The 24,917-nt window shown below is 45.3% G+C and overlaps 1 protein-coding gene across 2 annotated transcripts in view; it reads left to right on the top strand.

Annotated features, from left to right (window-relative positions):
- Positions 1 to 24,917, top strand: part of Abcc1 (ATP binding cassette subfamily C member 1) — a 167,264-nt gene that overhangs the window by 107,291 nt on the left and 35,056 nt on the right. For both annotated transcript variants that reach the window (XM_057774073.1, XM_057774072.1), the window contains 2 exons: positions 22,904 to 23,050; positions 24,047 to 24,134. In XM_057774073.1, coding sequence (XP_057630056.1) covers positions 22,904 to 23,050; positions 24,047 to 24,134 — 235 coding nt within the window. The remainder of the gene's footprint in view (positions 1 to 22,903; positions 23,051 to 24,046; positions 24,135 to 24,917) is intronic.

Genomic DNA, 24,917 nt, shown 5'->3' with positions numbered 1-24,917 from the left:
TTCTTCATCTGGGTCTGGAACCAATTTCCAAGCCTCTGTTCTGATCCGGTCCCTCTCCTCAGTAGTGAAGAGGACCTGGAGCAGTTGGAAACAATCATCCCATGTGGTCACGTGAGTGAAAAGAACAGAATCGAACGGGTCAACTAGCCTGCCTTGTACGCGTTTTAGAAAACTTGAGATTTTGTAATTTCTAATTATAAAGGTTGCTAGTGGCAAAGGGCCAGTGACAACTGCTGCCTGCCCTCAGCATCAGGTTGGCCGACAGCACACAGTAGAAGGGCCAGGGAGTCTGCTCCGGCTGGCAGCTCTTCCCTCTGAGAATGTGTGCATATGTGGGGGGAACCAGCACCCCTCCAATTCTGTCCTCGAGGACCTCTTGTCCTGGGAGTAAGATGGTGGGATAGAAAAAACTCCTCCAAGTCTCCTGGAGAAGGAAAGACAGGGTACAGGGGTGCAGTAGGCTGTGGTCTGCCCCCCTCTCTCCTTTAAAGAGCATGACCACATTCCAAACACAAACATTTTGTTGTGAATCAGCTTTATTATTTTTTTAATGAAGAAAACCAACCAGAATTAACATAATGTGCTCATATCTCATACATCTTCTGGCCTTATACTCCTCAGGGTTTTTTCTCTGCTCCTCTGATTTAGTCAGAGATTTTTACTATAGACAACCTTTTTTTCTTTACTATTTTAGTTTAGTGCTTTTTTTTTAGACAACGTGAAAACTTTTATTAAAATCCTTTTTGTAGTTTCTTTTATATGTGTATAATATTTTAAATAACATAAATAAAATATTTTAAATAAAATAAATATATCATAACAAATAATTTTACATAAAAACCTGTACCAATAAGAAACCTCTAAGACTAGCAGTAGTTTTTTTTTTACCCTAACCAATGATAGTAACTAACCCCTCTAAATGTTGACAAATATTTATAGTCCATTGGATCTGAATGAACAAAACCCACACATTTGTGTGTGTGTGTGTGTGTGTGTGTGTATAAACAAAAGCATAATGTTTCCTAGTCAGTGCCAGAATAGGAAAGGGTTAAGGGGGAAGTAACTGGCAGCAAGGACCTTGGTGCCCGTGAAGAACTGAGGGTCTAGCACAGCAGCTGCTTGCAGCAAGGGCAACTTACAGGCACAGAGCGCCTGCCTAGCAGTCAGCATCCTGCAAGAAAAGATTGTCAGCTTCCCCATACGGGCCACCAGAATGACCAATCGCAGGTTCTCTGTCAGGGACCCAAAGTCCTGCCATGCCCTTATCTAGCGTGCCTCTGCCCCTTCCAGACAATTAGCCCTAAGTCAGTGATTTGGATTTGAAAGTTTGAAATGGTCCAAAATAAGATTCAAAGGAGGAAGTTGAGTTTGACTGACCCACTCCTAAGAGAAGTAGCGAGGTAACATTACAAACAGAGAAACACGAAAATAACACTGATAGAAATGTACCAGTATGGCACATGAAAAAGAAACCAGGAACCAGAAAGGGCTGATGGAATGTCTCCTTGGGGAGTTTCGTATTGCAACAGGCATGACCTGTGTTTCCTGTTCAATCTAAGGGATCCTCTGTCCCAGTTCACCCAACGGGACCCAGTTGTCCCTACCAAGTGAGTCCCAGATGTCTGACGGCACCCATGTGGCTGAGGTGCCTCTAGTGTCTAGCACATCTGCCAGGCAAACCTTGGCCTCCAGATTCAGTTAGCTTGAGTTTCCAAGAGGGGAAGAAAATCCCAGACCACAGAACAAGGAACAGAATAGACCAAGACAAAGAGTGGCCACGTCACTTATTGGCTGGCTGGGTTATTAGGACTCTCAATGTGATGGGAGTCTCTGGGAGCCTTCCTGGACAATGCACCGGTTGTCACGGTCTGAGAGAAGCCCCCAAAGAAGACCAACAGCCATATATGCAATAGAAGGGCACTTTATTTATCCTAACGTTGGGGTTGTACTTGCTGACCTCCAAAGAAGGTCACAAGCTTCTTTTAAGCAGAGTTAGGGGGGCCGGGCTGGAGCAGAGAGTGCTACATCCTGAAGGCAACAGGAAGTAGATTGAAATAAAGGGTGGTATCCTTAGCATAGGAAACCTCAAATCCCACCCACATAGTGACACACTTCCTCCAACAAGGCCATACCCACTCTAACAAAGCTGCACCTCGTAGTAATGCCACTCCCTGGCACCCATAAACTGGTAACAACCTAATGCAAAGTGTATTTAGTTCAACTTCAAAAGTTCCCATGGTCTATAACAGTCTCAAACTTGTTTCAAAGTCCAGTCTCTTCTGAGATGCTTGGCAATCTCTTAACTGTAATCCCTCTGTAAGATACACACACACACACACACACACACACACACACACACACACACACACAAAATGTACAGAATTTACATTACTATTCCACATTGTAGAGAAGGGAGCACAGTGAGGAAATAAATGGTAGACCAAAGAAAGATCAAAAACCAACGGGGCAATCTCCAAACTCTGTATCTTTATATCTGATATCGAAATGCTCTTCGGATGTCCAACTGCTTTCAGCTTTGTTGACTGCAACCTTGATAGAACATGTAGTTTCTAGGCTGCAGGTTCTTATTTTCAAAGATCTTTTTCCTTTGTCTCCATTCCAAAGCCAGAAAGTACTAGAGAGAAAGATTCTGGACCTTGCCTCTTGGTTTCTGCCTGGGGTCAGTATATGTCACCTTTTTACTTGCCGTGACAAAAACCTCTGCGAGGCGACTTACAGAGGAGGACTTAGTCTGCTTCATGGACACCAGTGCACTGTGGTGCTGAGGATGGCGTTGCATCTGTGGTGGAGTGGGAGCTTGGCTTTCAGCATGGCTTGCTCCCATCCTGGTGGATCAGGAAGCAGGGCCAGGCCTCCTCTGGAAGCTGATATCTGCTAGCCAGATCTGGTGTCCTGAAGATTCCATGTCCTTTCCAGACAGTGGTACCTGCTGGAAAGGTGTCCCAACACATGAGCCTGTGGGGCATTTTACCCTGAAACCAGAGCAGTAGAGAAGGCTGAAAATGCTGGGCTTCCAGGACAGTCAGCTGGACCTATTGTCAAGAAACAGTTGAGGCCAGTTGTCAGCAGGACCCTGGGCCCTGCAAAGGTGCCCAGCCTCTGCCTTCATTAGGAGAAAGGATGTGGTCTGTGCTGCCTTCCCACTGTAGGCTCCTGCTTCAAGGATGGGTGGTGTTCACCTGTAGTGATGGAGAGAGGTGGAAGGCCTTGGCTCTTTTTTTTTTTTTTTTTTACTTATTTATTTATTTTTATTCTTTTTTAATTAAAATTTCCACCTGCTCCCCATTTCCCATTTCCCTCCCCTCCTCCCAAATATTGCCCTCCCCCCACTTCCCTCCCCCTATCCCCACTCCTCTTCTCCTCCCTCCACTCCATTCCCCCTCCCTCTCGATACTGAAGAGCAGTCCAAATTCCCTGCCCTGCGGGAAGACCAAGGTCCTTCTATCTACGTCCAGAAAGGTGAGCGTCCAAACAGGCTAAGCTCCCACAAAGCCAGTTCATGTATTAGGATCGAAACCTAGTGCCATTGTCCTTGGCTTCTCATCAGTCTTCATTGACCGCCATGCTCAGAGAGTCCGGAATCAACCCATGCTTATTCAGTCCCAGACCAGCTGGCCTTGGTGGGCTCCCAATAAATCAGTTCCACTGTCACAGTGGGTGGGTGCATCCCTCGTGGTCCTGATTTTTTGCTCATGTTCTCCCTCCTTCTGCTCCTCATTTGGACCTTAAGAGCTCAGACCGTTGCTCCAAATTGAGACTCTGTCTCTACCTCGATCCATCGCCAGATGAAGGTTCTAAGGTGATATGCAAGATATTCATCAGTATAGGATAGGGTCATTTCAGGTTCCCTCTCCTTAGTTGCCCAAGGTACCAGCTGGGGACATATTCCTGGACACCTGCGAACCCCTCAAGAGTCAAGTCTCTTGCCAACCCTAAGATGGCTCCCTTAGATAGGATATATACTTCGCTGCTCCCGTATCCATCCTTCCTATATCCCAACCATCCCAATCCTCCGAGCTCCTCCCATCCTCCCCTTCTCATATTTCTCATCCCATTTCCCCTTTGCCCCATGCCACCTCACCCGCAAGTTCCCAGTTTTTGCCCTGGAATCTTGTCTACTTCCCCCTCTCCATGCGGATGACTATATGATTTTCTTTGGGTTCACTTTCTTATTTAGCTTCTATAGGATCACACATTATATGCTTAATGTCTTTTATTTTATGGCTAGAAACCGATTATGAGTGAGTACATCCCATGTTCCTCTTTTTGAGTCTGGGATACCTCACTCAGGATAGTGTTTTCTATTTCCATCCATTTGCACGCAAAATTCGAGAAGTCATTGTTTTTTACTGCTGAGTAGTACTCTAATATGTATATATTCCACACTTTCTTCATCCATTCCTCCATTGAAGGGCATCTAGGTTGTTTCCAGGTTTTGGCTATTACAAACAATGCTGTATAGTTGAACAGATACTTTTGTCATTTGATGTGGCATCTCTTGGGTATATTCCCAATAGTGGTATTACTGGATCTTGGGGTAGGTTGATCCCAAATTTCCTGAGAAATCGCCACACAGATTTCCAAAGTGGTTGCACAAGTTTGCATTCCCACCAGCAATGAATGAGTGTGCCTCTTTCTCCACAACCTCTCCAGCAAAGGCTATCATTGGTGTTCTTGATTTTAGCCATTCTGACAGGTGTAAGATGGTATCTCAAAGTTGTTTTAATTTGCATTTCCCTTATCGCTAAGGAGGTTGAGCATGACCTTAGGTGTCTTTTGGCCATTTGAATTTCTTCTGTTGAGAATTCTCTGTTCAGATCAGTGCCCCATTTTTTTATTGGGTTCATTAGCATTTTAAAGTTTAGTTTCTTGAGTTCTTTATATATTTTGGTGATCAGACCTTTGTCTGTTGCAGGGTTGGTGAAGATCTTCTCCCAGTCAGTGGGTTGCCTTTTTGTCTTAGTGACAGTGTCCTTTGCTTTACAGAAGCTACTCAGTTTCAGGAGGTCCCATTTATTCAATGTTGCCCTTAATGTCTGTGCTGCTGGGGATAAACGTAGGAAGTGATCTCCTGTACCCATATGTTGTAGAGTACTTCCAACTTTTTCTTCTATCAGGTTCAGTGTGTTCAGACTAATATTGAGGTCTTTAATCCATTTGGACTTGAGTTTTGTGCATGGTGATAGATATGGATCTATTTTCATTCTTCTACACGTTGACAACCAGTTCTGCCAGCACCATTTGTTGAAGATGCTCTCTTTTTTCCATTGAATACTTTTAGCTCCTTTATCAAAAATTAGGTGTTCATAAGTTTGTGGGTTAAAATCAGGGTCTTCTACTCGGTTCCATTGGTCGACTTCTCTGTTTTTATGCCAATACCAAACTGTTTTCAATACTGAGGCTCTGTAATAGAGTTTGAGGTCAGGGATGGTAATGCCTCCAGACGATCCTTTATTATATAAGATTGTTTTGGCTATCCTGGGTTTTTTGTTTCTCCATATAAAGTTGATTATTGTCCTCTCAAGATCTGTGAAGAATTTTGATGGGATTTTGATGGGGATTGCATTGAATCTATAAATTGCCCTTGGTAGAATTGCCATTTTTACTATGTTGATCCTCCCTATCCAAGAGCAAGGGAGATCCTTCCATTTTCTGGTATCCTCCTCAATTTCTTTCTTCATTGACTTAAAGTTCTTGTCAAATAGATCCTTTACTTCCTTGGTTAGGGTTACCCCAAGATATTTTATGCTATTTGTGGCTATCGTGAAGGGTGATGCTTCTCTGATTTCCATCTCTGCTTCCTTATCCTTTGTGTATAGGAGGGCAACTGATTTTTTGGAATTGATCTTGTATCCTGCAACGCTACTAAAGGTGTTTATCAGCTGAAGGAGTTCTTTGCTGGAGTTTTTGGGGTCGCTTATGTACACTATCATATCGTCTGCAAATAATGAAAGTTTAACTTCTTCCTTTCCGATTTGAATCCCTTTGATCCCCTTATGTTGTCTTATTGCTATTGCTAGAATTTCAAGCACTATATTAAAGAGGTATGGAGAGAGTGGACAACCTTGTCGTGTTCCTGATTTTAGTGGAATAGCTTTGAGTTTCTCTCCATTTAATTTGATGTTAGCTGACGGCTTGCTATAAATAGCTTTTATTATAGTTAGGAACGACCCTTGTATTCCTAATCTCTCTAAGACCTTTATCATAAAGGGATGTTGAATTTTGTCAAATGCTTTTTCAGCATCTAATGAAATGATCATATGGTTTTTTTCTTTCAGTTTATTTATATGATGGATTACATTGATAGATTTTCGTATGTTGAACCAGCCCTGCATCTCTGGGATGAAGCCTACTTGATCATAATGGATAATTTTTCTGATGTGTTCTTGGATTCGGTTTGCCAGTATTTTATTGAGTATTTTTGCGTCGATGTTCATGAGTGAGATTGGCCTGTAGTTCTCTTTCTTGGTTGTGTCTTTGTATGGTTTTGGTATCAGAGTAACTTCAGCTTCATAAAAGGAATTTGGCAATGACTTCTCTGTTTCAATATTGTGAAATACATTAAGGAGTATAGGTATTAGGTCTTCTTGGAAGTTCTGGTAGAATTCTGCATTGAAGCCATCTGGACCTGGGCTTTTTTTGGTGGGGAGGTTTTTTATAACAACTTCTAATTCTTCGCGACTAACAGGTCTATTTAGATTGTTCACCTGGTCCTGGTTTAACTTTGGTATATGGTACTTATCTAAAAAAGTGTCCATTTCTATAACATTTTCCAATTTTGTGGCATACAGATTTTTGTAGTAAGATCTAATGATTCTCTGAATTTCCTCTGAGTCTGTGGTTATGTCTCCCTTTTCGTTTCTGATTTTGTTAATTTGCGTATTCTCTCTCCGCCGTTTGATCAGTTTGGATAGGGGTTTATCAATCTTATTGATTTTCTCCATGAACCAGCTTTTTGTTTCATTGATTCTTTGGATTGTTTTCTGTGTTTCTATTTTGTTGATTTCAGCCCTCAATTTGATTATTTCCAGTCTTCTACTTCTCCTAGGTGAGTCTGCTTCTTTTTTTTCTAAAGCTTTCAGGTGAGCTATTAAGTCTCCAATGTGTGCTTTCTCCGTTTTCTTTAAGTGGGCACTTAATGCTATGAATTTTCCTCTTAGCACTGCTTTCATAGTGTCCCATAGGTTTGAGTATGTTGAGTCTTCGTTTTCATTGAATTCAAGAAAGACTTTAATTTCTTTCTTTACTTCTTCCTTGATCCAGGTGAGGTTCAGTAGTTGACTGTCCAGTTTCCATGAGTTCATAGGCTTTCTGGGGATAGCATTGTTGTTGAATTCTAACTTTAATCCATGGTGATCTGATAAGACACAGGTGGTTACCGATATTTTTTTGTAACTGTGTAAGTTTGCTTTGTTACCGAGTATGTGGTCTATTTTCGAGAAGGTTCCATGAGCTGCAGAGAAGAAGGTATATTCTTTCCTATTTGGGTGGAATGTTCTATAGATGTCTGTTAAGTCCATTTGATTCATTACCTCCCTTAATCCTCTTATTTCTCTGTTAGGTTTCTGTTTGATTGACCTGTCCATTGGTGAGAGAGGAGTGTTGAAATCTCCTACTATTAGTGTGTGTGGTTTGATGACTGCCTTGAGTTTTAGTAACGTTTCTTTTACATAAGTGGGTGCTTTTATATTAGGGGCATATATATTCAGGATTGAGATTTCATCCTGGTGAATTGTTCCTGTTATGAGTAAAAAATGTCCATCTCCATCTCTTTTGATTGATTTTAGTTTGAAGTCAACTTTCTTAGAAATTAGTATGGCCACACCTGCTTGTTTCTTAGGTCCGTTTGCTTGATAAACCTTTTCCCAGCCCTTTACTCTGAGTAGATGTCTGTCTTTGTGGTTGAGGTGTGTTTCTTGTAAGCAGCAGAATGTTGGATCCTGTTTTCGTATCCAATCTCTTAGCCTGTGCCTCTTTATAGGTGAGTTGAGTCCATTGATATTAAGTGATATTAATGACCAGTGGTTGTTAACTCCGGTCATTTTTCCTTTCTTTCTTTCTTTTCTTTGGTAGTAGAGTTTGTGTGTTTCCCTTCTTCAAGTTGTGCTGGTGAAGGGTCTTTAGATGTCTGAGTTATTGTGGGCATTGTTGGACTCCTTGGTTTGTGATTTTCCTTCAATTACTTTCTGAAGGGCTGGATTTGTGGCTACGTATTGTTTAAATTTGTTTTTATCCTGGAAAACTTTGTTTTCTCCATTTATAGTGAACGAAAGCTTGGCTGGGTATAGTAGTCTGGGCTTGCATCCATGGTCTCGTAGTTTCTGCAGTATATCTATCCAGGACCTTCTGGCTTTCATGGTTTCCATAGAGAAATCAGGTGTAAGTCTGATAGGTTTACCTTTATAGGTAACTTGACCTTTTTCCTTTGCAGCTCTTAATATTCTTTCTTTATTCTGTATGTTTTGTGTTTTGATTATTATATGACGAGGAGATGTTTTTTTTTGATCCAGTCGATTTGGTGTTCTGTATGCTTCTTGGACCTTCAAAGGAATATCTTTCTTAAGGTTGGGAAAGTTTTCTTCTATAATTTTATTAAATATATTTTCTGGACCATTGAGCTGTACTTCTTCTCCTTCTTCTATCCCTATTATTCTTAGGTTTGGTCTTTTTATTGTGTCCCATATTTCCTGAATGTTTTGTGATGAGAATTTGTTGGTTATGCTGTTTTCTTTGATGAGAGTGTTTATTTTCTCTATGGTATCTTCAGTGTCTGAGATTCTTTCTTCTATCTCTTGTAATCTGTTGGTGGTACTTGTCTCTGTAGTTCCTGTTCGTTTATTCAAATTTTCCATCTCCTGTAGTAGGGGCTGCGGGCCTCTTCCCACAGCCCGGCTCATGGTTGCCTGGCTAGCTTATGCCCCAAAATAACGACACACAAACTCTATTCTTTTAAACACTGCTTGGCCCATTTCTGTTCATGTGTGTAGCACCCCAAGGAGCGCTTACCGGGAAGATTCTAGCCTACGTCCATCCTGGGTCAGAGCTTCATCGTGTCTGCTCTGGAGAGGAGAGCATGGCGTCTGTCTCTCAGAGGAGCTGCCCTGCATCTGAGCTCACTTCCTCTTCCTCCCAGCATTCTATTCTGTCTACTCCACCCACCTAAGGGGTAGCCTATCAAATGGGCCAAGGCAGTTTGTTTATTGACAAATGACCTTCCTCCATCATTTCCCTTTTTTCCGTTTAAACAAAAAAAAAAGGAAGGCTTTAACTTTAACATAGCAAAATTACATATAACAAAACAGTTATCAAGTAAAAATTACAATATTTACATCTATTTTATCTTTATCATAACTAAGGAAAACTATAACTATAACTATCTATCTATTATTCAACTCCATCAAAGACTCGAGAAGAATACAATATTACCTAAGCAAACAAAAAGTAAGCAACTTCTAAACTCTAGAAATGACAGAGACATCTCACTGCCTGGACAGTCACCCAAAGTTCCTCTGTACCGTTGGGGCATCCATCTTCGGCCTACAGGCCCATAGTTTCCAGCAGACATTTCCATGAAGCAGGAAATTTCAAAGGCAGTTCAGTCACTATCTGCTGTGTCCTGCAGAATGTCTCGCAGACTCTTTCATGAATCAGGAACCCCAAAAGATCATCTCACCTTTAGGCAAGTTCAGTAGTCCTCTCTCTGTGGGTTCTCTGTGTCCAGTTTACACAATAGTCCAGGCAAGAACAGTTTCTTGCCCAAATGGCTACCAAACTCCATAAGGTGCCTCTTCGATGCCCATCTTCTTTCTTCTTGAAGTAGATTGGTGCTGCCAGGAGCAGACATGTCTCATTGTCATGAAAAACCTTAAGTTATTAAAACACTTAAAATGCCATATTTTATAATCTTTGAAAGATATGAAGAATGTCTATCTAAAATATATCTATGTACATCTAGAAAATCTAACTAACATGACTACAAGCTTGACTATTATTGATAATTATCCATTAACAACCCATATACATTACATTTTTAAATGAACTACACAATCACAATACCTTAATCAAGGTCAGAAATACATATACCTATAACAAAATTGACCTTAAAATCTATAACAATGCAAATTATTCATACCTATATCATCTCCCTCTTGAAATGTAAAAGAACATTTATAAACAATATTTGGGAATATGGGCGCAGTTATTTCTCTCCAAACTGCTTCCTGCTGAATGGGGGCGCTGTTAATCAAGTCTTTCATGGTATAACCTGTGTGCTAGGTTCCTCTCAGTCGGCAGTTGAGCAAAGTAATTTTTTGAAGGTGTTCACAGCAACCCTTCAGGAGGACGTGGTCTATCATACCATATTGGGATAGAAGCAATCCACAGGGTCTCATCGTCTGTGAAAACAAAAGAAGAAACTCTTTTCCAAAGTATCATATCCTTAGATCCAAATTCTGAAGTCAAGGTATTTTGAAAATATCTATCTTGGATTAGTTCAGCAGCATTTATAAACAAATATCTTTCAGCATCTGTTTCTCCTTCCTCAGCATTAAAACAATTCAAAGAGAGCATAATAGCATACAGTATCAAGATTCTCATTGTATTTTCCATCTTTGTGCAGCTTTATTTTAACCTCTATTTCGTTTCCTTTTACTTTTATTTTATATTTTCTGTATATCTTCGTCCTGGAATAACTCTGTAGACCAGGCTGTCCTTGAACTCTCAGAGATCCTTCTGTCTCTGCCTCCCAGGCATTGGGATTAAAGGTGTGTGCTACCACACCTTGAAGTCACAGAGGTCAATCTCCCTCTGCCTCCAAAGTGTTGGGATTAAAGGTGTGTACTACCACACCCAACTACTTTCTTCCTTATTTTTTTTAAGAACTTTAACATTTAGCCTGCATATATTTTTAAGTACACTGTAAATCATTTAAAGGTTTTCTTTGTCTTTGAATCTCTCTTTACTGTATCTCTCTCTTTTTCTGACCACACGAGCCTTTAAATTACTGAGCAATATGGGTAGGATTGAAGCGGTGGCTTTGCCAGCTAGATCCAACCCATTCCTTAGCTTTCCAGCCTCACGGCAGAGGTACCGGCTGTAGTCATGTTTATCACCACAACTCAGTGGCGTTTCAAGGTCCTTGCCAGCAAACAAGCTACAACACTCAAATGCTCTCTCTGTAGCTGACCTTCTGCCTCAAAGAGTCGGAGTTTGCCCTGGCAGGATGGCCCACAAAGCCGGCATTTTAAAACAGCACAACTTTTTTCCTGCTATGGCTGAAAACCGAAAAGCATGCCTTCAGCTTTTCACCAACACCGTTTTAAGTGTTTCGTGGCAGGACCTCTTAAATGACCTGCAAGGTTTCACAGCTGAAGCTGAGTCAGGAAGCCTCTCTTAGATGAGAGCACTTGCTTGCCTCTAGCAAGCAGAGCAGACCCGAGAAATTGCTGCTACCAAGAAAACACGCTTTACTCTATTCTTTCCCAAGCTTCCTCAGGCTTTCTGTGGATGCAGTTATCCACGTGGGCGCCATCTGTAGTAGGGGCTGCGGGCCTCTTCCCACAGCCCGGCTCATGGTTGCCTGGCTAGCTTATGCCCCAAAATAACGACACACAAACTCTATTCTTTTAAACACTGCTTGGCCCATTTCTGTTCATGTGTGTAGCACCCCAAGGAGCGCTTACCGGGAAGATTCTAGCCTACGTCCATCCTGGGTCAGAGCTTCATCGTGTCTGCTCTGGAGAGGAGAGCATGGCGTCTGTCTCTCAGAGGAGCTGCCCTGCATCTGAGCTCACTTCCTCTTCCTCCCAGCATTCTATTCTGTCTACTCCACCCACCTAAGGGGTAGCCTATCAAATGGGCCAAGGCAGTTTGTTTATTGACAAATGACCTTCCTCCATCAATCTCCATCCTTCCCTCGGTTTGTGTTTTTTTTATTACTTCCACTTCGTTCTTCAAGTCTTGAACCGTTTCCCTTACCTGTTTGATTACTTTTTCTTGTTTCTCTTGGTTTTCTTGAGTATCTTTGAGAGATTTATTCATTTCCTCTACCTTTTTGTTTGTAATCTCTAATTGATTATGGCAGTTTTTCACCTCCTGTTTAAGGTCCTCTATTATTTTCATAAAATTCACTTTTGAGTCAAATTCTTCTAATTCTTCTGTATTAGGGTTTAGACTTCTCATTTCGGGATTCCTGGATCCTGGTGATGTCACGTTGCCTTTCAAGTTGTTGGGGGAATTCTTGCATTGGCGCCTGCCCATCTTTTCCTTCAAATGGAGCCAGGAGAGGCCTGATGTCTTGGACCAGTCTTTGCTGTGACTAACTCTCTAGGTGTATCTCCTCAGTGTAGGGGCAGGAACCGTTCCCTTCCAGGTGAACTCCTCAACACCAAAACATGGATGCGTGGTATTCCAATGACCCGCGTAAAGAAGGCCGAATGCAAGGGGTCGGGCGGGGTCCAGTAGAACACAGGCGACACTGCAGTACAAGCTGGAGGTGCCTGCGCTCCCTTTCGGGGGTTGCTGAGGCCTGCCCGCTGCTCTGGTTGGGTAGCCTTAGTGTAGGGGCGTTTGTGCTCTCTACCAGGACCGTCCGCCCCAGGATAGTACACACTCACCCGTCCCGATGAAACTTCTTGGCACCTACACAGGAACTCCTGGATGCCCCAATGAACCAGGGACTAATGGAAGTAGGGCGCAGGCAGAGCAGGTCCAGCAGATCACAGCAGAGACTGCAGCCCCAGCAGCAGGGGCCCGCTTTCCCTGGCGGGGACCTTGAGGCCTGCCCTCTAGTCTGGGACTCACTGCTCTGGGTTGGTAGCCTTAGTGAAATGGCAGGAAACTGTTCCACAGCTAAGGACCTTGCAGACAAGGCAGGTTTGGGGGTGGGGGTGGGGGCGGGTGTGTAGGAGAGCAAGCCCTGCAGCAGGAGCTGGGGGAGATGTGTTTGTGCTCTCTACCTGCACAGTCCGCCCCAGGATAGCACACACTCACCCGTCCCGATGAAACTTCTCGGCACCTACACAGGAACTCCTGGATGCCCCAATGAGCCAGGGACTAAGGGACATAGGGCGCAGGCAGAGCAGGTCCAGCAGATCACAGCAGAGACTGCAGCCCCAGCAGCAGGGGCCCGCTTTCCCTGGCGGGGACCTTGAGGCCTGCCCTCTGGTCAGGGACTCACTGCTCTGGGTTAGTAGCCTTAGTGAAATGGCAGGAAACTGTTCCACAGCTAAGGACCTTGCAGACAAGGCAGGTTTGGGGGTGGGGGTGGGGCGGGTGTGTAGGAGAGCAAGCCCTGCAGCAGGAGCTGGGGGAGATGTGTTTGTGCTCTCTACCTGCACAGTCCGCCCCAGGATAGCACACACTCACCCGTCCCGATGAAACTTCTCGGCACCTACACAGGAACTCCTGGATGCCCCAATGAGCCAGGGACTAAGGGACATAGGGCGCAGGCAGAGCAGGTCCAGCAGATCACAGCAGAGACTGCAGCCCCAGCAGCAGGGGCCCGCTTTCCCTGGCGGGGACCTTGAGGCCTGCCCTCTAGTCAAGAACTCACTGCTCTGGGTTGGTAGCCTTAGTGAAATGGCAGGAAACTGTTCCACAGCTAAGGACCTTGCAGACAAGGCAGGTTTGGGGGTGGGGGTGGGGCGGGTGTGTAGGAGAGCAAGCCCTGCAGCAGGAGCTGGGGGAGGGGTGTTTGTGCTCTCTACCTGGACAGTCCGCCCCAGGATAGCACACACTCACCCGTCCTGATGAAACTTCTCGGCCAGGCCTTGGCTCTTGTTCTGGGCTCAGAGCCTAGTGTCTGTCACTTGGTGCTCTTTTCTAAGCCAGAGTAAAGCACAATCTTGGGTGATCTGTGAACTGCTTGCCTCTTATTTGGCCTGGACCTTCTGCAGAGTAATTACCAGCCCCTGGGATAATGACTACTGTCCTACAGGTCAGAGCTTGTCGTGTTATGCCTGTCTCTAGAGCAGAGGGCCTTGGCATAAAGTATCATGCACAGTGTAGGTGCATGAATGAGTGATCGAAAGTTGTATTACTTCAGTTTTATCAGCTGACAGAAATCTGACTTTAGCCCATCAAAATCCTAGCAAAATTCTTCAAAGACCTCAAAAGAATGGTACTCAACTTCATATGGAAAAGCAAAAAACCCAGGATAGCCAAAACAATCCTGTGCAATAAAAGGACTTCTGGAAACATCACAATCCCTGACTTCAAAATCTACTACAGAGCTACAGTACTGAAAACAGCCTGATATTGGCATAGGAACAGACAAGAGGACCAATGGAACCGAATAGAAGACCCGGATATTGCGGCGAACTCCCTGACCAGCAGGAAAGGACGACCACCAGACGAGGATTCTTCCCATATCACGCTTTATTGGAGCCTCTTGGTTGAAAGGAGAGCGGAAGCGAGGGGCCCCGAGCGCCAAACGGCAGCTGCTTATATAGGGGGTAAGGGAACGAGTCGTGCCTGGATTGGCCGATGCGCGCCTACCGATGCTCCTGGCCACGGGATTGGCCCTAAGCACATCATCGTCACTGCACATATGAGAGGCACGGTTCCACTGCATTGCCTAAATGGAGCTGTCCATCAAGCGAGGCAGGGGCCAAGCGCCATCTTGTAATGGCGGCCACTCAGTCGGCTCCCAGCAGCTCCCCCTTTCTGTTTTTCTCTGTAGGCCAGTGAGAACGTCTTACTCCCGTTCAGGTCCTCACCTCATGATGCGAGGACCGATCAAAGGAGGCCCAAAACTCCTGGTACTCCTTCTCCCGTGCAATGGAATAAACTCCTGGGAGGTGCAAAGGCAGTACTCAGAGTAAAAATGCATACCTTCCTCAGTGCAATGGAGAATTTCTCCCTGAGAGTGCAAAGGCTATGCAAGGAACAAACCTACTGGCCTTTTAACCATACTTGGGGTGAATCGCCATTCTCCAAAGTGGCTAATGCTTGTAGAACCGCAACCTTATCTCGAGATGTTTGAGCTCGGAGGCGGCATATTAGCCAAAGGCAGACTATACATTCTCCCATGCAGCATGCAAAAAACAATCCTTATATCCGAATACCTTTTGTTGCAGCCTCTAGTGAAATTAGCGGGGGCCCATTGAGGCCCAGAATAGCCTGTACCATTACTCACTTTGCACTTATTAGTGGTATTGGTAGCACAACTAAAGTTGCTCTGTCCAGCCTGCCCTCCCTGAAGTAAAAAAGGGGAGAGATCAGAGCAACTGCCATTAACCCTGCAGAGGAGCCATTTATTATAGGGCGTTAGCAGATTTTAAGAAGGTTCCATTGAACCAAAAAGCCTGTAACATGGGGATGCCCAAATCCTTGTTGGTAATAAAAAAGCGGGGGAAAACCACGGCATTGTGGCGAACAGGAATCGGCTTAGGGAAGGCAGACAGTATTCCCCATCTCTGCTCCGCCCGAATCCGGATTGTCATCGCCACCATCATCAGGAACAGCAGCAGCGTCATCTTCGACTGGATCATGGCCTTCCTCCATTGGCTGGGGAGCAATTGAATCATCCTTAATGGTTCTTGTCAATCGGCACGGAACCCAGTGAGGCACCTCTTGACCCTGCGGGAAAACACAAATAGCTCCCCTGGATCTTCTGATGACAGGATCCGGGCCATACCATTTGTTATCCAACACATCCTTCCACATGACAGCCTCTCCTTTATCATCAAGGGTCATTGCAGCATGCCGATCAGCAGCTGTCCTGCCCCGGCCGTCAACTATCAAAAAGTTAAAAGTAAAGAGTGCCAGTGCAACTCTGTTCCTGGGGGAAGCTATCTCCGTTATTCCCCTTTCTGTTTCTGTAGGAGTTCTTTAAGGCTTCTATTTGCCCTCTCCACAATCCCCTGACCTTGGGGATTGTAGGGTATGCCAGTGGAATGTTCCACCTGAAGCTGTGCACAGAAGGCGCGGAAACCTTTTGAGGAATAAGCAGGGCCATTGTCAGTTTTAAGGCGGGTGGGTTTGCCCCAAGCCGCCCAGGCCTCTAGGCAGTGTGTCTTGACATGGGTGACGGGATCCTCCATCACCGGGTATGCTGAGGCTAAGCGTGCCCAAGTGCTCTGGCTAATATAATGGCAACCCCTTCCTGGTTCAGCCGCTTGTGCACCTAATGGCGGTGCCGAGGGGCGAGACACACCCTCCATCGGTGCGCGAGCACGGGGTGGGTTATAGGCTGGGGGACGGTGATAGTCCCGCTCATACCTTTCTTCCTCATACTTAGCAGCCTCCTCCTCTAGCTCCCCCTCTTCCTGTGAGCTGAGTTCATCGTCCGACAAATTTAAGTCAGTGAACTCTGTGAGGAGTAGGTAAAGCTGGTTTTTCTGCTTTTTATCCCCTTCCTCCCGATGAGGGTCCTCTTGAGTTTCTTCTCTAGGTATACCCTTTATCTTGTTATCCTTTTCTTTTTTTTTTTTTTTTTTTTTGGTTTTTCGAGACAGGGTTTCTCTAGCTCTTGTAGACCAGGCTGGTCTCGAACTCACAGAGATCCGCCTACCTCTGCCTCCCAAGTGCTGGGATTAAAGGCGTGCGCCACCACCGCCCGGCTTCCTTTTCTTTTTTACTATCCTTTTTTATCTTTATTCTTTTCTGTCTAGACCTGCCTAAGTCCCCCCCTTTTGAATCCGACTCTGATAGGCTGTCCTGGTGTGCTTGCTGTGCCCTCCTCCCTTCCCTGTGCAACCAAAAGCAGCACAGAAAAACAACAATTATGAGGGCCACAAAGATCAAGCAAAACACCTCAGGTGCAACCCCAGCAATCATCATACCTGGGAGACTCACCGACGTCGCCGCTCCGCGTGTCGAGTTCTGAATCCTCTTTGGCCCCTCACTCGGTACCAAAGCTTGTCCCAGCGTCCCGGGTTTCCGGCACCAGTTGCGGCGAACTCCCTGACCAGCAGGAAAGGACGACCACCAGACGAGGATTCTTCCCATATCACGCTTTATTGGAGCCTCTTGGTTGAAAGGAGAGCTGAAGCGAGGGGCCCCGAGCGCCAAACGGCAGCTGCTTATATAGGGGGTAAGGGAACGAGTCGTGCCTGGATTGGCTGATGCGCGCCTACCGATGCTCCTGGCCACGGGATTGGCCCTAAGCACATCATCGTCACTGCACATACGAGAGGCACGGTTCCATTGCATTGCCTAATATGGAGCTGTCCAGCAAGCGAGGCAGGGGCCAAGCGCCATCTTGTAATGGCAGCCACTCAATCGGCTCCCAGCAGGATATCAATCCACACATCTTTGAACACCTGATCTTTGATAAAGAAACAAAAAATAGCCGGGCGGTGGTGGCGCACGCCTTTAATCCCAGCACTTGGGAGGCAGAGGCAGGCGGATCTCTGTGAGTTCGAGACTAGCCTGGTCTACAAGAGCTAGTTCCAGGACAGGCTCCAAAACCACAGAGAAACCCTGTCTCGAAAAACCAAAAAAAAAAAAAAAAAAAAGCAAAAAATATCAAATAGAAAAAAGAAAGCATATTCAACAGGTGGTGCTGGCATAACTGGATATCAACATGTAGAAAAATGAAAATAGACCCATATTTATGACCATGCACGAAACTCAAGTCTAAATGGATCAAAGATTTCAACATAAAGCCAGCCACACTGAACCTTATAGAAGAGAAAGTGGGAAGTACACTTGAACTCATTGGCACAAGAGATCACTTCCTAAATATAACCCCAGCAGCACAGACACTGAGAGAAACAATTAATAAATGGGACCTCCTGAAACTGAAAAGCTTCTGTAAAGCAAAGGACATGGTCAACAAGACAAAACAACAGCCTACAGAATGGGAAAAGATCTTCACTAACCCCACATCAGACAGAAGTCTGATCTCCAAAATATACAAAGAACTCAAGAAATTGGACACCAAAAGATCACATAATCCAATAAAAAAAAATGGAGTACAGACCTAAACAGAGAACTCTCAACAGAGGAATCTAAAATGGCTGAATGATACTCTAAGGAAATGTTCAACATCCTTAGTCATCAGAGAAATGCAAATCAAAACAACTCTGAAATTCTATCTTATACCTGTCAGAATGGCCAAGATCAAAAACACTGATGACAACTTATGCTGGAGAGGTTGTGGGGAAAAGGGAACACTTATGTATTGCTGGTGGGAATGCAAGCTGGTATAACCCCTTTGAATGTCAGTGTGGCGATTTCTCAGAAAATTAGGAAACAACCTTCCTCAAGACCCAGTAATACCACTTTTGGGTATATATCCAAAGGATGCTCAATCGTGCCACAGGGACATGTGCTCAACTATGTTCATAGCAGCTTTGTTTGTCATAGCCAGAACCTGGAAACAACCTAAATGCCCCTTGATCGAAGAATGGATAAGGAAAATATGGTGCATTTACACAATAGAGTACTAGACAGCAGAAAAAAAAAACCCGACATTTTTAATTTTGCAGGCAAATGGATGGAGCTAGAAAACATTATTTTGAGTAGAAAAAGATAAGATCTCCTGAGTAAATTGGGAGCATGGGGACCTTGGGGGAGGGTTGGTGGGGAGAGACAGGGAGGAGAGCAGAGAAATATGTAGAACTCAATAAATATCAACAAAAAGTGTATAAAAAAAGAAATCTGACTTTAAATGTTGGAATGTCCAGGCCTGGTCCCACCTGCCTGCCAGTCTCAACCACTATACACCACAAAACACCACTCCAGAGAACCTGGATAGTCGTGTGTATCCCTAGATCTTGATGCTCAGAGCTTCTAGGCCTGCCTTGGTCCCCAGCCTGTGGCATCCATAACCTATTAGTTGTTCAGTTAATAGATGATGGCTGTTTGTGTGGACCATCACTTCCTGTAGAGCATAGGACTGTGGGTCTGACAAAGGAAGTGAGAGAAAACATGAGTGGAAGAATGGATAGACCAGTGATAGAGGATGACATCTGCAATGTAGTGGGTCCTGGGGCTGGCCAGGACAGGCTTTTACACTAGAGGACTTTGACTTTAGTTTTGTTACTATTACAGTGTGTGTGTGCATATGCACATGTGCCAACTGCACAGGCCATGGAGGACATATGCACAGGCAGAGGTCAGAGGACAACCTGTGGAAGTAGGTTCTCTCCTTCCACTATGTGTTTTCCAGGGATGGAACTTGGGTTGTCAGGTTTGGTGGCAAGTGCCTTTATCTGCTGAGCTCTCTCACTGGTTCCTCTTAAGTTTTTTCATATTTGAGAAATGCCCCCATGTCAGAGCATATAGCTTCACACTTTCTCCAGTAGGCAGCAAGCTCAGCAGTCATTTTCATTACCTAGTAGGAGACCTTATACTTGTTTCAAGTTACCCACAATCCCTTATTCCCACTAATTTTGGCAATCCTCAATCTGCTTCCTGCCTCTGGAGAGTTGTCTGTTGGGTGCATTTTGTGTAACAGAATAAGAAATGAGGTGACTTTCCATTTCTGTCACCAGGGTGACATTTTTAAGTTTCATTCATGTAATAGTATGTTTAGGCATGCCATTCTTTTTTTTTTATGACTGAGTAATATTCTAGTCTCGTGGGATTTTTTGAGGATTTTGAGCAAACACATTTGCATGAGGGAGAGGGATGGGAAGAGGGTGATGGGTCATTGCTAAATTACCATTAGATGGAAGCACAGCACCAACAGAATAGTGTCTGGTCCATCTGGAAAATCTAGAGTAAAAAATATGTTTTTCCTGCAGTGGAGAGAGAAGTGATTGAGGGATGCATGATCTGAGTTCGTGTGTCAAAGCTTCACATGACACCTCATTATTATGTACAATTAAAAAATTATTTTATGTGCATTGGTATTTTGCCTGCATGTATATCTGTGTGAGGGTGTCATATTTTGGAGTTACAGACAATTGGTAGCTGCATGAGGGTACTGGGGACTGAACCTGGGTCCTCTGAAAGAGCAGTCAGTGCTTTTAACCACTGAGCCATCTCTCTAGCCTCTATGTACAGTTTTTAACGGGTGAGTTAAAAAAATAAATTTTAATCAGACATAGTGACACACACCTTTAATCGCAGCATTCAGTAGGCAGAGGCATATATATCTGAATTTAAGACTAGCTTCTTGTATATAGTGAGTTCCAGGACAGCTAGGACTACATAGGAGGAACCCGTCTCAAAAACATTAAAAAATATAATAAAATAAGGTTAAAAACATATAATATGTCTCAAATCTAAAACGTAATCTTTGAGGCTCGCTTGTATATCCAGGGTACTGAAGGGGCTACCATCTGGAACCACCCACATGATCGATTTGGTGGCTTTAGGAACACTGCCTTCCTTTTTGGCCACAGAACCCAGATAGTTCTTCCCTGTGTCTGCTGACAGGCAGAGCAGGAAGCAGGTCTCTTTGCTGGTTGCATCAGACCCAAGCTTCTGGACGTTATGCCCAGTGTGTGGGGACCCCAAAAGACCACCAGGGAAACTGATTCAGTGAAATGCAAAAGCAAATTTTATTGTGTGCACAATACAAGCGAGCAGGGACCTCATCAAAGCAACTGGTGCACCACTTCCAGCAGCAGCAGCAGCAGCAGGAACTGCAGCAAGAGGACGTACCCGCCCTTCTAGAGGGAATTATTTAAAGCTAAAACCCAGAAAAGTTACGTTAGCAGGGTGTGGGGTTCAGTCCTGATTGACTGTGTCTAGGGGCTTTTCACAGATTTTATTTTCAAACCTCACCTGTTGCTTGACAAGTTTTCTTATTGGCTGACCTTCAGGTGGGGACATTCTGCGGTTATCTGTACTCTTCAGACGACTTCCCTGTTACTTTTGCCCCAGCCATTTCTGAGGACTGGAATGTTTTATAGGAAATAGCTTACACAAGATACAAGGTCGAGGTGGAGGTCCAAATGGAGGAACTTTGGTTCTTCACTGGGAGGGATGGAGTCCTTGTGAACATGGCCAAAGGGACCTGGCCAAGAGTGTAAAGTGCAATAAACCAGGTGACCCTATAGGATTTGCACCTAGCACTTGGCCTTGGCGCTCCTTGTAGGTGTGTCAACTCCACGTCTTATATTGGGCAGCCAGCCCACCTGAGGAACAGAGCCTACACTGGGCCACACAGTTGATGTGCTCTGGGTGAATAGGGTCTAGTATCATGTGCCACTGGCTCCTAGTGTAATGGTTTAAATAAAAATGCTGTGCTGCCCCCAAGTGGTGGCAGTGGGCAGCGGGCTGTGAGACCACACTGCAGTTCCCCCAGTGGTGGTGGGTAGCAGGTCTCGAGACCATGGCAGGCCATGAAGGCAGCTGGGTCCCAGAAGGGAGCCTCCAAGTGGCCTGCAGACCATGAGGGCCAGCGGGTCCTAGGCATGGAGATGAGAAACCTCCATGGGGCAGCCAGTCTTGTGAGGAGGAGCCACAGTCCCGGCGTGTGAGAGACAGACCGATAGCAGAGAGAGGTGGAATATTTATTTAGTGGGTTATGGAAGGGGAAAGGGGAGAAGGGAGGGGAGAGAGAGAGAGAGAACGAGAACCAGAGAGTGGGAGGAGAGGAGCCACGGCAGCAACCACCTCTTTAGGAGAGAGGGAAAGGAAGAGAGCTCAGGCCTGAAACAGAAGGAAGATCTGCCTGCCTCTGCAGTGGAGAGGAAGTGAGTGGGGCTTGTCTCTTAAAGGGACAGGACAGACCATTACACCTAGGCATTGGAGAGGAAGTGAGTGGGGCTTGTCTCTTAAAGGGACAGGACAGACCATTACACCTAGGCAGTGGAGAGGGAGTGGGGCTTGTCTCTTAAAGGGACAGGACAGACCATTACACCTACGCACTGAGATGACGTAGATGTGCATGGCTGCTCCTGCTCAGGTTATGTCCAGCATATATATCTGCCATATATATGCTTTTCCGAAATGCCTTTTGGTAGTTATGTCCTCGAGGACCCCCACCCCCACCCCAAGGGACCCTGTGGCTACCTATTAGATGGCTCCAGGGAGTCTCCTTTCTGAGCAGCAAAGGCAGGACATGCAGATTCATATTCATCAGGTACTTATTCCCTGTTGAACCAAGTCACCCTTTGGGATTGTTCAGGACTTTTCTTTCTCCAGACAAAGAATGAAGTTAACTACCAAAAGACTGTCCTTGGAGTGTGACCAGTCTGTCAAACTCCATCCTCACTGCTGGGACTTCTGACTTTTGTTGTTTTTGAAACTGGGTCTGTTATAACCCAGACTGGCCTTGAACTCCCTCTGTAGCTGGGGATACCTTATGTTTCTGATCCTCCAGTGGCTGTTTTGCTTTTCTGATCTTCAAGGTGAGCCCCAATTTCTGTCTCTGAGTTTTTATTAATCAAGCTTCACTCCTGGCTCCTCTCCCGTGTTGGGATTGCAGATATGTTCCATTCTAGTTGATTCATGCAGTGCTGGAATGAGCTCAGAGCTTCATGCATGCCACGAGTGCTCTTTACTAACTGAGCTGCATTTTTGTGCTGTTAGGAGTGGACTCCAGGGCCACCTGCATGCCAGGAATACTTAACCACAGTGACCAGGTGTTTGGCTCCTGATTATCCATCCTTCTGGTTCATTCTTTGTGTGTGTGTGTGTGTGTGTGTGTGTGTTTGTGTGTGTGTGTGAGACAGGGTTTCTCTGTGGCTTTGGAGCCTGTCCTGGAACTAGCTCTGTAGACCAGGCTGGCTTCAGACTCACAGAAATCTGCCTGCCTCTGCCTCCCGAGTGCTGGGATTAAAGGCGTGCGCCACTGCTGCCCGGCTCTGGTTCATTCTTTATGATTCAGGAATGCTGCCTCTGCACCTGCCCCTTTGCACCCTTCTTGGGCTTTTTACATTTTAAGCCCCGAGGAGAGGTGTGACTTGACTGAATTCCCCTTCCTTCTGGGGGTGGTGCAGCCATGACTTCTTCATTCAATGCTTTGCTCTGTTTGCAGGTGGCTCTGTCGACCTTCGCTGTCTATGTGACAGTAGATGAGAACAACATCCTAGATGCAAAGAAAGCCTTCGTGTCCCTAGCCCTGTTCAATATCTTGCGCTTCCCACTCAACATCCTGCCCATGGTCATCAGCAGCATTGTGCAGGTGTGTGGGTGACAGGGAGCCAGGAGGGAGAATGGAGACTCTGGGCCATGGTACACACAGATTCCTCAGTGTCACTTGGACCCAAACTGTCCCCTGATTGGCTGAGTAGCCTTTTCAAGTAGCTCATGTTGCTGTGTCGTGGAGGGCCCAGTGGGACTTGTGCATGGATCCACTTTCTGGTCCCACACAGCTCCTCTCTCAGCAGTAAGGAGTCATTTGATTCTACCCTGAGAAAGAAACACAGAATGCCTGGCTTTGTAGCCTAGGTTGGCCTAGAGTTCAACTCTAGCCCAGGCTGGCTTGGAATTCATATTCTTTACATCTTGGCCTCAGAAGTTCTGGGATTAGGAGGTACGGATTTTTACCTGAAGATTTACCTTTTAATCTCAGAGAATCTTTCTGGAATATTCTGTGTTCCTATGGCCTCTTTTAGCTGGTATTTAAAAAACACAGGTCTTAGCCTGCTTCTTCAATTTCATATTCTGCTTTTGGGACCTGATTCACTCTTTGGAAACTCTGAGGACGTCTCTCCCGTTCCCTCTTTCTGTTTCCATCTGTCCCTCTTCTGAATTGAAGGATTTCTTTTTCTTTTTTTTTTTTTGAGACACGATTTCTCTGTGTAAGAGCCTTGCTGTCCTGGAACTAACTCTATAGATCAGCCTGGCCTTGAACTCACAGAGATCTGCCTGCCTCTGCCTCCCCAGTGCTGGGATTAAAGCTTTGCACCACCACCGCTCGGCCTGAACTGAAGGATTTTTTTAGCAAACTCACACCCTTTGCCCATATGCACTGCATCACATGTTGTCTGTCCATAATTAGGTCCCAGAACTCAGTAATTTGTTGCAGTCAAACTTCCAGTGTTGAGGTTCTTCCTTCCCAAGTTCCCCTGCATGAGGCAGTATGCCCTTCTTATACTGATTTCTGTGGGCACCAGGTGCAGGCTGGCAGGTGGTCTGGATGGTGTTAGGGTGACACACCCTGTGCTTGCTTCTCCAGGCCAGCGTCTCCCTCAAACGTCTCAGGATCTTTCTGTCTCACGAGGAGCTGGAACCAGACAGCATCGAGCGGTGTCCCATCAAGGATGGTGGGTGCCTTTCCTCTACCCACTTTGAGTCCTTATCCTGGCCCCTCCAGGACCTGGCTCTGCCTGTAAGACCCTGGGCTAGGCCTCGGCAGAGGGAACAGGAAGAGGCTTTGCTGTTTTCTTGTCCCTGCCCTCCTTCACTCTGATTGAGAACTTTGGGCTTTTCAACCTGGGCATTGGTTCTGTCTTGGGTGAGGAGTAGCCCAGTTTCTGCTTCTGCCTGTGTCTGTGCATTTAGAACTTCGTTTTCCTCATTGGATCTTTCATTGGATGTTTTTAATTGATTGATTCATTTATTGCTAGGGATTAAACACAGGATTCACACATAGCTAGGCAAGTGCTCTACTATTGAGCCTCTGTCTACTTTTTACTTTCTGAGACAGGGTTTAAGTTGCCTAGACTGGCCAAATATTTGATCTTTAGCCTCCTGAATAGCTAGGTATACAAGACTATGCCATTAGGCTCAGCCAGGTATCTTATGGATTTTTACCACTGGATTTATTTCATAGACTAGTTGATTTTTCTGGCTGGCCCCTGAGCTGGGATCTTTGCAGTCACTGCTGGTGGCTCCAGCAGTGGTGAACCTTTTTTGGTGTGTTTATATAGTTTGAACACGTAGAGCCTTAGAGTAGGAGCCAGAATCAGCAAACTTGCCTGGGCACCCAGCAGGTAAGTTTGGGGCTGAGATTTCCTGAGTACCTGCTCTCCTCTCAGCCTTTGTTCTCAGGCCGGTTTGTGCCTGTGCCCACTACTGCAGTGGTCCAGGGTGGTGCCACCAGCAGG

Source organism: Chionomys nivalis, chromosome 7 (assembly GCF_950005125.1).
Source record: "Chionomys nivalis chromosome 7, mChiNiv1.1, whole genome shotgun sequence".
In the NCBI taxonomy this organism is placed as follows: Eukaryota; Metazoa; Chordata; class Mammalia; order Rodentia; family Cricetidae; genus Chionomys; species Chionomys nivalis.
This window is presented reverse-complemented; position numbering and strand designations above follow the sequence as displayed.